A 13,252-nucleotide genomic window follows, 5' to 3' on the forward strand; every position below is an offset into this window, starting at 1 on the left:
AATTTCCTAAAATAATATTCGAAAGATTAAAAAAAATATACTAAAAATGATTGGTACAAGCACTATGTGCACATCAACCATATGGAAGAAGATGATGAAGATAACAATGAAGCAGATTTATCTATTTTGCCAATGGCACGTATTGCTGCTTCACCATCTAATCTGAATTAGAACTTCAACAATAATATTAATATAAATCAGTAAAATAAATCTTATAATTGTAATATTCCTTAATTATCAATCAAGAAAGAATCTTTTGATTTGGCTTTAAATACCTTTAATATAGAGGAAGGAGAGGAAAATACAGCTTAAGAAGCTTATTAGCAAGAAATTCCTGTTAGAAATAAAAAAACATCAATTTCAATTAAAGTAATTTAAAAATAAGCTAGATCTTAGTTATTTTCGATGATAAATAGACATTTACTTAAAGAAATTTTATTTGCAGATACTCTTGGACTTGTCAATCCTTCTCCTTCAAGATATCGTCCTTGTTCTGGAGAATCAATTCATTTGGAAGAACATGAAATAGCCAGTGTGAGAGCTTTTACAAAAGCTAACAAATCTTATTTATCTGGACTGCGTAGAATATTTAAATTAGAATATGTACCTCTTGCATCCTATGAAAACAGAAAGCTTCCTTAATGGCTAGATTACAGATCTAAACAAGATTTATTTTTACTAAAAGGATGCCCTACAATAGAAGATTAATCTGAAATATTGTTGCGTTTTTATAATTAAAAACAATTCATTTTGAAGTAATTTTTGATCAAAATAGAATATAAAAGAGAATATACTTAATTAAACAGAATTGACTTATAAAAGTAGTTAAATAGCAGCTAAAATTATACATAAAACTAATTAAGATGTGGAAACACTAAATATTACAGTGAAATTAATTAAGATTAGCATTCTGTAGTATGCACTCCAATCCAATTAAAAAGTATATTAAATTCAAATTAAAATTTCTTTTAAGGAAATTAAAAATCAACATTTTAAGCAACAACCTTTAATTAAAATGAAAAAAATTTGGGAGAATCCTAAAGTTATGCAGATAATGAAATTATAAGTATGGAAGGAGAAGATATTTAAGAAAATACTTTAAAAGAATATAATTTAAAATCAAATTATTAAATATAATCTTAAGAGATTATTCTAGGTCAAAAAAATGCTCCAAGAACAAATTAAGATTAATAATTAGAGTGTTAAGATAATAAGATAAACAAATATAATTTTAATGTTTTAAATATCAAATAAAACAGTTAAAATGAAGAATAAAATGAGTGAATTATCTTAATAATTTAATTCATTTTTTATTATCTTAAAAAGACTTTAAATTAGCTAAATAGCTAACTAGATATCTCATTTACTAACTAATTAACAATTCTATCTTTACTAAATTATTAAAGTATTTTGTTTTTGAAATTATTGTTTGAAATTTCTATCATTTTTTCAATCAAAATAAATTAAATTTATCTACAAATATACTAATTTATTTTAAGTGTGAGTGTATAAATAATTAAATTTTTAAATACCTGCTAAAATTATTTATTTAATAAATTAATTTTTTAATTCAATTAAATATTATTTTTTAATAAATACTTTAGATAGTTTAAATTATAATTAAGTAAAAAATTTTGTTTAATTTTATTTTAAACAGAAGAAACAAGCATAAAAATTAAAGATGACTAGTTAATTTTTAAATGAAAACATGATGAGAATATCTTAATCATTATTAAAGAAATTCTAAAGATAAAATTTGTAATTTTAAAATAGTTTGATACCAAGCTAAACATTATTTAAATATTTATTATTTTAATCAAAATATAAGAGGGCCTTAATAGCTCAAAAATATTTTGATACTCTTTTTATAAAAAAGTAAATAATTAAAACGATTTTTGTTAAGCTTTACTGGTAAATAGTCTTATTTTTTCATAAAGAAAAAAAAATTTAGTAATTTTTTGATCCATTGTAAAAATTTGTAAAAAAAATTAGTTTTCATGTTTGCTATTTTTGTAATAATAAATCTAACTTTCTATCTATTTTTTAGCAAATAAATTTTAATTTAATTACTTATTTTATTAGTTAATTAAAAAGGGAGAGCTTATAACATTTTTAAAAATCAAATATATCTGAAAAGTAAATTTAAAAACTAAAAAATGTAAATAAATTCTTATTAGAAACAATATTAATTATAAAATAGATATAATAGAAGAAAATAAAAAAAATAATTCTACAAATAGCTTACAACATTTTGATAATTTGATAAAATAAATTAACAATTTTTCATATTTAAATAATATTTATAAGAGTAAATTAATAGGCAAATTTTTTAATATAAAATTTGAAAGGATACTCACTGCAAAGGTCTAATTAGTTAGAGCCTATTTTTGAATTTGATATAAAAACCAATTAATTAGAAGGAATATAACAAAAAGTATAATTAATGAATACTTTTTTTAAAAAAATGGAAATAAAGATTGATTTATTTATTATTTGAATATTCAATCTTGATTTGTTTTGAGTTAACGAATTTAAAATAAAGCATATTGCTTGAAGTTGAGAAAGATTAAATATTATTTCTATTATTTATTTTATTTTTTCCTGCAAGCTGAAATAACCTTTTTATTTTAATAAATAAGAAATTCTTTATGTAAAATAAGTATATTTAACATTAAAATTTACATATTTTAAAAATGTTGACAAGTAGTGTAAAAAATAAACTAAGAGAGATAGAGAAAAAATTAAACAGAGAAGGATTAAAATGCAAATATATAAAGTAAAAATATAAATTAAATTTTTAATATTTGTTTAACTAGTTATAATTGGCAATATTTACAATCATGATTTAAGTTTGATATATTCAATGTCCTTTTTTAATCATTAAATATACTTTTTAGTTAATAGATAAGTAAATAAAATACCCACTAAAACTTCTAAGCTAGGGTTGATAGTGGATATTTAAAATTTATATATATATAAAGTAAATTCAATTTTCTCCATAAATAGAGATATGGTTTATAATATTGGTCAATAATTTTTAAAAATACTGATAGTTCATTTTGTAGATGATATCTCTTTATATCTCAATATATTTAGCAACTTCATTGTCTTTAATCCATTCTTGGATGTCTTCTTTAGAAAGAGTTTTTTATCCATTATGAAATTTAAGGATTTATTATTGATATTTACTTTCATCTAATTTTAGGAAGCAAAAGGATGAAAGTCAGGTGGAACCTCCGTTTTATAATTGCTACTAAGGTTTCTTCTAAGTTAGCATCTACAATAATTATTTCTCGATTCATAGGTTTTTAATTAATAATACAATATTTATATTATGCTAATCAAAAAGATGATTGTGAAAACAACTATTAATAATAATTAAAATATAAAATAAATTATCCCATAATTTTTTAAAGGAAAAGGGGATTTTAATTAATGGGGATTTATAGTATTTTGATTTAATTCATTCAGAATTTATAATTAATTACTATAACCTCATTTTATAAAATCTGGGTACTCCTACCCCTAATTTAGACCCATACTCAAAAAGAAAAATTGAGTAAAAAATTAGGAGGAGGGGGTTTGAGCTCTTAATTTATAAGAATTTATAGTATTTGGTAGCGTTTAGAATTCAAAGAAAATTTGCATCTAAAAGAAAAAATTTTTTAATATCAAATAGATTGAAAAATAACTTTTAGAGCAAAAGAATAAAAAGTAGTAAAAATTGATTTTAATTTTAAAGAAATGAAAATTTAAATAAATTTAAATACTGTTTTCATACCATTGTCATTATTTCTTGAATGAAATTAAGAGTAGTAAACAATTTCAATACCTTAAATTTCTTACGCTCCTTATTAGAATTAGATATGTTTAATTATCAAAAACTGAATGAGTAAAAAGAGATTATAATTAATTTTCTTTGCTTTTAGTGATATTTGATGATACATAAAAATATAAAAAGATAAAGTGGATTTAAAATGAAAACAAAATAATGAATGTTATTAAGGGAGTAAATTTTTTACATAATTTTATGCCAAATTCTGATAAAAATAACAGATTTTTGTAGATTTTTGAGAAAATACAAATCAAATTGTTGGTAACAAATTTTAGTTTTTCAAGTCTTTCATAAATCTATTATGTAAATTAATAGGATTTTTAATAAATCAAAATATTGTTCTTACCAATTTTTTTATGTTACATTAACAATTTTTAATTGTAAATTAAAATTATTGAAAGAAAAATAAATCAATAATGAGCCACAATCAAAAATTTAACAATTTCTCAATTTTTTTTAGTTTTTATAAAAGTAAGATAATTTATCTATTTTCATGCTTATAAAAATTGAGTTTTTTTCAATAAATTGCAAATTTACACATATTGCAAGACAAATAAATTAATTTTTTTACCAAAAATGTTTATACTTGTAAATAATTAGAAAAATTAGCTATATCTCTTGTTATTATTTATCTTTTCAAACACTTAATATCATTTCTTTTTATTTAAATGTAACAAATAAAGAAATTAAGCTATTTGCTCATCAGTTTAAATACAACATAAAATTCAAGCTGGCATTTAATTTAATGAGGATTAAAAAAATAATTTACAAATAAATTATCATTTCTATCATGAAAATTTGTAATTATTTTTTAATATGCATTTTTAATTAACTAAAGTGATATGGTTATCTTGATTAAAATTCATAATTCATAAGTAATTCCTATATTACTATATGGAGCATGAATAATTAAATTCTGTGCAGTTTTTTTAAGTGAAAATTAACATATACAGATTTTAATTTTTAATGGTAGAGTTAGATTGTTTTATTCTTTCTAATTTACTTTTAATTGAATTATGTTATTTTCTAAATTAGCTATTCATTGGTTCGCAGCAAGAGTGATATACATTACTAAATAAAATATGCTTTTGAGAAATATACTATTGATTTTAAATGCGCTAAATTAAATTAAGAAATTAAAAAATAAACAAATTTAAATGTATATATTTACTTATTTTAAAGCAAGAACTTTAGCTTAATTCTCTGATTGATTAGCATTAGCACCGAATATAAAATGAAATTATTTTCAAGTGTAGCTACAGTAATACTATTTAATATTATCTAAATATCAATAACTTAGTCACTACAGTAATTTTCCTCTATATATTCCTCTACCTACTCAAATAAGATAGATACTCTTGACAGAATTAACTAAATTTAATTCATTGAGGTAACAAGCAAGAAAGGGTTTGTGTTTGCCACAGCTGAGGCAGAAGGACTCATAATCCTTGACTCGAATAACAATAATAAATTAATCTTTTAAGGTAAGTTGAGTGGCCCTCTTTATTAAGCAATCGCAGTAACTAGTGATGGTCAGCATGTGTTTTTAAGTATAAATAATACTTTTTGTGCATACTAATTTTTATATTCAGATAATTCATATGGCTTGTATTAATATTATTAGAATCAGACAGATGTTTCTCAAATACAAAGAATATAGATACTAGAAAATGAGAATCGAGTAATAATTGCCCATTTTTCTGGACTGCTTACATTAGTCGATATAAGCAATAGAGACAATTTAATAATAAGTATTTTAGCTAATTATACTGTTTAGTCTACTTTGAGAGGACTCAAAATTACAAAGGATATGTTGTGGATAATAATTTCTGATTATAATTATGGTCTTATGGTTTTTTATTGGTAAGACCAGACAAATGCGCAAAAGACTTTGAATTTAATTAATGTTGCAATATCATCTTCCGTTTCTCCTAGTTATTTTGTAATAACTTAAGATGGAAGGTATGTCATGATCGTTGAATATTGGGATGGATTCAGCATTATTGATTTGTATCCTATTTAATAAAAGTACATTTAAAATTAGTTTACAAATTTTACTATCGATACTCCATCCTTAGTAGTTCGCCGTTGGTGGGTTGATAACGATAGTTCACCCGATAGCTTGGCTATTACTATGACAAATGATGAAAATTATGTGATGATTGGGTAAAGATCTGTCGGAATTTACATTATTGACATTTCTAACAAATTGAACCCTTAATTATTCCAAATAATTTCAGCTTCACTTGATTCACTTTGCCTCATTTTATCTAAAGATTCATAGTAATAGTATCTTTATTATTCTAATGGAAATTCGTTACTAGCTTTTAAAAAATCTGAACCAAATTTAAATTTAGATGTACCTAATATATTGAATGTACAAAAATCGACTAGTATTAATGCAGGAAACAGTAAATGGAGGTGGACAGGAGCTGTAGAAATAAATAATTAATTTCTCTTTTAGAGTTCTTAAGATTAAGGCTTGGCAATAATGGATTTGAGAGTGTCTCCTCAGCTTATGACTCCAGCATATTAAATACCAGTTAATATAAGTGAAGGATCTGTAGATTCATTTTTTCTCTTTGGTAAGAACCAAATTTATTTGGCAGTCCCTATTCAAACTTTGGCAACCATGATGAATATATATAACATAACAGATAGAAAAAACCCTATTTTAATTTAATCTCTGCCATCTAATGACCCTTCTTATTCATATTCTATGGACATGAGCGATGATGAGACACTCTTTGTGTTTGATAATAATTTTAGCTTTGTCTTATTTAATAGTACAACAATAGGTAAATTTATATAAATTAGCTAGTGGTAATTCTAAAATGGAGTATTTGGCGGTATTGCCAACGGATTGATTATTTCTCATGATAGTAATTTTATTGTAGCTGTAGAAAGAGCTAGCGTTATTTGCGTTGTGGATATTTCAAATAAGAAAAACCCACAATTAGCTAATTATTTTAGAACCAATGGAGGAGAAAATATTATAAAAGCCAAATATGGGACTAATAAACAATATGCTTTTATAGTGTAAGGCTTGTATGGTATTGATGTAATAGACATGACTTCTCTTCCTCAACTAAATATTGTAAGCAGAGTTTAGGTTCAGGGTTATTCGAACTTTATTTCTCTTATATAGAATAACACATATGCACTAGTGAGTTAGCTAGACATTGGTGAAATTAGTTTGGTTAATTATACAGATATTACTCAACCAAAAATAGTGAGCACATTCTAATATGTTAATGAGCATGCTGCTTCTGTATGCGCTTCACCTATAGAAGACTACTTCTATATAATCAGCCAAAGTGGTCTGAGAACAGTACCACTAAAAAGCAACACATATATTCATACTGAAATATAATAAGTCTTAAATGCAAATACAGGTTCACCATAGCTTATTCATCTCAGTAAGTATCAGCCTTTGCTTGTTGGATAGCAAATTAACTATTAATTTCAGATTCTTCTGCCTACTCCTGGAATATAAATAACAAATGTTTATTACATAGAATATGGTCAATTATAAAGCTTGCCATATTGGATGAATTACAATCCTATTCAATAAACACTTTCTCTTAATATCGTTAAAGACTCTCTAGGTTAAAACTATGACACAAGTAAGAGAAATCAACTGATCTAAAATACAATCGTTGTTTAATCAAATATTCCAGTCATAGCTTCAGACTTAGTATTTACAAAGGCTGTGCATGGGGTTGATTAAAGTTTAGATTAGGCAAATCAAATATTGAATTATTTCCATAATATAGGTTTACTTGATAAATCTGATTTTGTAACCAGTGTTTTCTAATATTAAAAACCCCTCGGTATTAACCTTAATGGAATAAATTTCAGTGATTAATTGCTAAGTAATATTAAGCTAGTTCTACAAAACTCAGTAACATTAAATCCTATATATTTTAATACTCAATCATCTCTGAATATCAATTTAAACCCTCCTCAGAGCTAAGGATCTCAGTTGTCATACATTTCAGCACTAGAAAGTAGAGTTTATATGTTCTTAACTATTGATTTATAGTATGGTATGTTTGTAAACAAAAACTACAATGGTTTAATTTCATCAACTACAAGTGCAAGAAACCAAGTACAATTAGAAGGAGATCCATAGGTTTTGAATGCTTGTTTGAATAACAAGATAGAGGTTTTTATTCATGGAATTTAAAACGTTAATTCCACATCGAAAATATAGGAATTATTATAATTAGTAAACGTCACTGTTTAGCTACAAGATAATACTAATTATGATATAATACAAAATTTCACTATTATTTAAGCATCTTTTTTTAGATTTAGAGACAGATTAGTCTTAAATCCAAATCCTAATATGAACTTGTAAGATTAAGTGAACAGTTAATTTTCAAATGGAAACTTAGAAATAAAAACCTCAATAAGTATAGAGTTTTCATAAAATTCTTTTATTATAGTAGATAGCTAGACAGATCACTCTCTTCCTCTCACATATAATGCTTACTTGATAAAAAACGGATAATATATTTCTATTCCATCAAATTTTTGGCTTTAGTTTTAACCTTCCCTCCTCAAATTTACAGGTTAATGCAGTTATTCTGAATTCAATAACAAATATTGCTTCTTTTTGAATGTAACAGATTAATATTCAGTAGCAAGTGACATCTTTTGTGTAGTAACAAATTAAATACCATTTTTAATTATCCTTAACCTAGTTTTCTAAATTCTCGGTCCTATTGTTTTTGTCTTGGGACTTTACAAGTATTAAGATATCATTTATAACTGGATCTTTGCTCAAAAGAATTTATATTCAACAGAGTATGCTAAAATTAATCATACCTTTTATCATAGAACTATTTTTATTGGATAAAACATGCAAATTGCGAACGAGATTTTCACAAAATTTATTAATGAATTCAATTAAGGCAGAATTACAGTAAACCAAAGTCCGCAACCAGAAGACTAAACAAATATTTATGACACTTAAATTTAAGGCAAATCCAAAGAAATGGCTAAAAAAAATATATCTTAAGAACTTAATTTATCTAGAGATTTAAAAAAAAAGATAACAGATTTAACTAAAACACCAAATCAAAAACTAACAAAAATAGAATAAACTTATCTCAGTTAAAAGGATTCATCTCTTTTATTTGAAAAGTTCATAGCAGACCTTCTTAATAGTGATATATCATTCAGATTAGATGGAAAAATTTAATTTGTTACATCATATAAAGAGTAGTTAAAATCAAAATCTAACTTATTGAGACTATCAATCAGGAGTCTTTTAGCTCGACATCTTCTTGAAAAAGATAAAATGACAGCGAAAGCCTATAATTTCCTAAAATAATATTCTAAAGATTAAAAAAAATATACTAAAAATGATTGGTACAAGCACTATGTGCACATCAACCATATGGAAGAAGATGATGAAGATAACAATGAAGCAAATTTATCTATTTTGCCAATAGCACATATTGCTGCCTCACCATCAAATCTGAATTAGAACTTCAACAATAATATTAATATAAATTAGTAAAATAAATATTTTTATTGTAATATTCCTTAATTATCAATCAAGAAAGAATCTTTTGATTTGGCTTTAAATACCTTTAATATAGAGGAAGGAGAGGAAAATACAGCTTAAGAAGCTAATTAGCAAGAAATTCCTGTTAGATATATAAAAACTTCAATTAAAGTAATCTAAAAATAAACTAAATCTAAGATATTTTAGATGATAAATAGACATTTACTTAAAGAAATTTTATTTGCAGATACTCTTGGACTTGTCAATCCTTCTCCTTCAAGATATCGTCCTTGTTCTGGAGAATCAATCCATTTGGAAGAGCATGAAATAGCCAGTGTGAGAGCTTTTACAAAGGCTAACAAATCTTATTTATCTGGACTGCGTAGAATATTTAAATTAGAATATGTACCTCTTGCCTCCTATGAAAATAGAAAGCTTCCTTAATGGCTAGATTACACATCTAAATAAGATCTATTTTTACTAAAAGGATGTCCTACTATAGAAGATTAATCTGAAATATTGTTGCGTTTTTATAATTAAAAACAATTCATTTTGAAGTAATTTTTGATCAAAATAGAATATAAAACAGAAGACACTTAATTAAACAGAATTTTAAATAGCAACTAACATGATTTATAAAACTAATTAAGATTTGGGCACTCTAAATAAAGTAATAACAATTAAGATTAGAATTCTCTTTTAAACACTCCAATCCAATTAAAAAGCATATTAAATTCAAATTCAAATTTCTTTAAAGGAAAATAAAAATCAACATTTTAATCAACAGCCTTTAATTAAAATTAAAACATTTTAGGAGAATCCTAAAGTAATGCTGATGATGAAATTATAAGTATGGAAGGAGAAGATATTTAAGAAAATTCTCTAAAGGAATCTAATTTAAAATAAAATTATTAAATATAATCTTAAGAGATTATTCATGGTTAAAAAAATGCTCCAACAACTAATTAAGAATAATAATTAGAGTTTTAAGATAATAAGATAAATAAATACAGTTTTGATGTTTTAAATATCAAATAAAACAGTTAAAATGAAGAATAAAATGAGTGAATTATTTGAATAATTTAATTCATTTTTAATTGTCCTAAAATTAATGAAAATTAGCTAAATACTTTACTACATATCTCATTTACTAACTAATTAACTATTATATCACTAGATTATTAAGCTATTTTGTGTTTGAAATTTTTATCATTTTTTCAAACAAAATAATTTAAATTTATAAACTAATTATCTAATTTATTTTAAGTGTCAATGTTTTAAAAATCTAATTCCTAAATACCTTTCAATATTATAATTTTAATAAATTAATTTTTTTAATTCAGTTAAATCTTATTTTTTAATAAATACTTTAGATAGTTTAAATTATAATTTAGTAAAAATTTATTTTTTTTTTTTTATCTGAAAATTAAATTAAAAAAGATATAATAGAAAAGAAAATACAAAAAATAATCCTACAAAAGCTAAACAAAATTTTGATAATTTGATAAAATAAATTAACAATTTTGCATTATTAAATAATATTTATAAGAGTAAATTAATAGACAAATTTTTTAATTTAAAATTCGAAAGGATACTCACTGCAAAGGTCTAATTATTTATAGCTTTTTTTTTGAATTTGATATAAAAGCCGATTAATTAGAAGGAACATTACAAAAAGTATAATTAATTAATGCTTTTTTATATAAAAAGGGAAATAAAGATTTATTTTATTTATTAATTGAAAATTCAATCTTTATTTATTTTGAACTCAGGAATTAAATTAAAAGCATATTGCTTGAAGTTGAGAAAGATTAAATATTATTTCTACTATTTATTTTATTTTTTGTTGCGAAATAACCTTTTTATTTTAATAAATAGGAGATTATTTATATTTTATATGCATACTTAACATTTAAATATGTGTTTTTTAAAAATGTTGGCAAATAATGTAAAAAAGAAACTAAGATAGAGAACGGGAAAATGATTTTTAATATGCTAAATAAAAGGAGAAGGATTAAAGTGCAAAAATATAGAATAAGAAAATATATAAAGTAAATTTTTAATATATGCTTAGCTAGTTATATTTGGTAATATTTACAATTTCATTGATTTAAGTTTAATATATTTAATGGCCTGTTTTAATCATTAAATATAATTTTTAGCTAATAACAAAGTAAATAAAATATCCACTAAAAGATCTAAGCTAGGATTGATAGTGGATATTTAAAATTTATATATTTTAAAGTAAATTCAATTTTCTCCATAAATAGAGATATGGTTTAAAATACTGGTCAATAATTTTTTAAAATACGGATAGTTCATGTTGTAGATGATATCTCTTTATATCTCAATATATTTAGTGACTTCGTTGTCTTCAATCCATTCATCTATGTCTCGTTTGGAAAGAGTTTTATATCCATTATTATAATGGTAGCAATCTGTAGATAACAAATAAATCTTAGGATTAATGTCTTCTAAGAGGGTTGTCTCTAGTATAATCCTATACCATTTAGTAAGGTTTCTGAGCGATTCCTCATTATTGACATCAAAAACCAAAATGAATCCCTATTGTAGTTGGATAGTTTATTTTATAAGAGAAAAGTGTTCTTGCAACTAAAAATTTGTGTTTATATCCCAAAGGTGCAAATTCACTTTTTTTTTATTGACAGTAAGCTCTTTGGGTAAATTTTAGAAGGGCAGCTAGAAAGCAGATTAACTAAACTCTTTCTACCTAAGTAATCCTTTTATTACAGAAGATTTTCCATCAAGATTATCTCCAATTACCATAATTTGATATTTAGAAATTTCAAGATTTATGTTTTAATAATTAATCATCTTTTTTAAACTATTTAGACTTTTTTTTGTTTTTGTTTTAAAAATCTTATTATTTTTAATTAATTAATTGAGATATCCGCATTTTAAAGCAAAAATTAATGATTTATCTTCTCTTATTAACAATCTTAATTCAAAGTTCCTCTCTCTTTAGAATAGCATTTTAGTATAATAAGAACGTGTAAAAGATAACTAAAAAATGCTTTTTGATAGATAATTGTTTTATTAGATAAAAAGGATGTAGGAATCTAAAACTATTATTAAACTAATGGCTGAAATAGTTTTTTATTTTATTTTTAATTTTTAAAGATTTATTTTGAGAACTGAAAAGAATTGTAATTATGAATTTTACTATGAATTGAAATTTTATTACAAATATTTAATGAATTAATAAATGTTTAATTTAACTATTACTTTTTCTTTGAAACTAGTGTTTTTTTTTTGACAAATTCATAAAATTTGCTTTTAAGATTTTCTTAAAAATTACAAAAAAAATAAAAATATTTTTTATTTAGTAAACTAAAATAATATTTGATTTTTTAAGTTTTTAAGTTAAAAATAATAAAAAAATTTTTTTATGGTTTTTATGATAAATAAAATAATTACCTATCTGATCTAAACTAGAAGTGTTCTTTCAAATTTGATAAGGATTTATTATTTAAAATTTTTAAGAAGTATGTTTAATAATAAGATTTTCTTAAGAAACTGTTATTAGTACATAGATAAATTTTTTATTAATTTATTATTTATTTTTTTTCAATGAAAAACTAAAAATAATTCATTTAGATAGTAAATATAATTTATTTATTTTTTTGGAATAGTAGTAATAATAGGTAATAATTTTAAGAAAAACTGCAAAAGAACAAATTTATTAATTAATTAATTTATTAAAATATTTCTATTTGATAATTTATTATCTATATTAAATTTTGTCATTTATTCTATCAAAAAATTCGTTTGCTCTATATATTAAATATTTATTATCAATATTGCTTAGTTAGGTCTACTAATTAAAAACTAGAGTAAAACTTAAATGTCAACACAGTCTTAATTAAAAAAATCTATTG

General features: G+C 22.8%; 4 protein-coding genes across 4 annotated transcripts in view; 3 read left to right on the forward strand and 1 right to left on the reverse strand. All coding sequences in view use genetic code 6, as the record gives it.

The window, feature by feature from the left end:
- TTHERM_01226690 (calpain family cysteine protease, putative) overlaps positions 1-50 on the forward strand; it is a gene marked incomplete at both ends in the record, with an annotated part of 1,677 nt that extends 1,627 nt beyond the window's left edge. The window contains one exon of the mRNA XM_001013433.3: positions 1-50. This exon is cut by the window's left edge and continues 1,627 nt beyond it. Coding sequence (XP_001013433.3) covers positions 1-50 — 50 coding nt within the window.
- A 31-nt stretch (positions 51-81) lies between these two features.
- On the forward strand, positions 82-1,284 carry TTHERM_01227690 (hypothetical protein; the record flags this gene model as incomplete). The annotated part of the gene is made up of 1 exon (XM_001013434.1): positions 82-1,284. The coding sequence occupies one exon, from the start codon at positions 82-84 to the stop codon at positions 1,282-1,284; it is 1,203 nt and encodes a 400-aa protein (XP_001013434.1).
- Positions 1,285-5,069: 3,785 nt separating this feature from the next.
- Positions 5,070-10,421, forward strand: TTHERM_01227700 (kinase domain protein; the record flags this gene model as incomplete). The annotated part of the gene is made up of 1 exon (XM_001013435.2): positions 5,070-10,421. The coding sequence occupies one exon, from the start codon at positions 5,070-5,072 to the stop codon at positions 10,419-10,421; it is 5,352 nt and encodes a 1,783-aa protein (XP_001013435.2).
- A 1,182-nt stretch (positions 10,422-11,603) lies between these two features.
- Positions 11,604-12,188, reverse strand: TTHERM_01227710 (Gtr1/RagA G motif protein; the record flags this gene model as incomplete). Its single annotated transcript, XM_001013436.1, has 1 exon — positions 11,604-12,188. The coding sequence occupies one exon, from the start codon at positions 12,186-12,188 to the stop codon at positions 11,604-11,606; it is 585 nt and encodes a 194-aa protein (XP_001013436.1).
- Between the last annotated feature and the right edge of the window lie 1,064 nt (positions 12,189-13,252).

This window comes from Tetrahymena thermophila (genome assembly GCF_000189635.1).
Source record: "Tetrahymena thermophila SB210 genomic scaffold scf_8254679, whole genome shotgun sequence".
NCBI lineage: Eukaryota > Ciliophora > Oligohymenophorea > Hymenostomatida > Tetrahymenidae > Tetrahymena > Tetrahymena thermophila.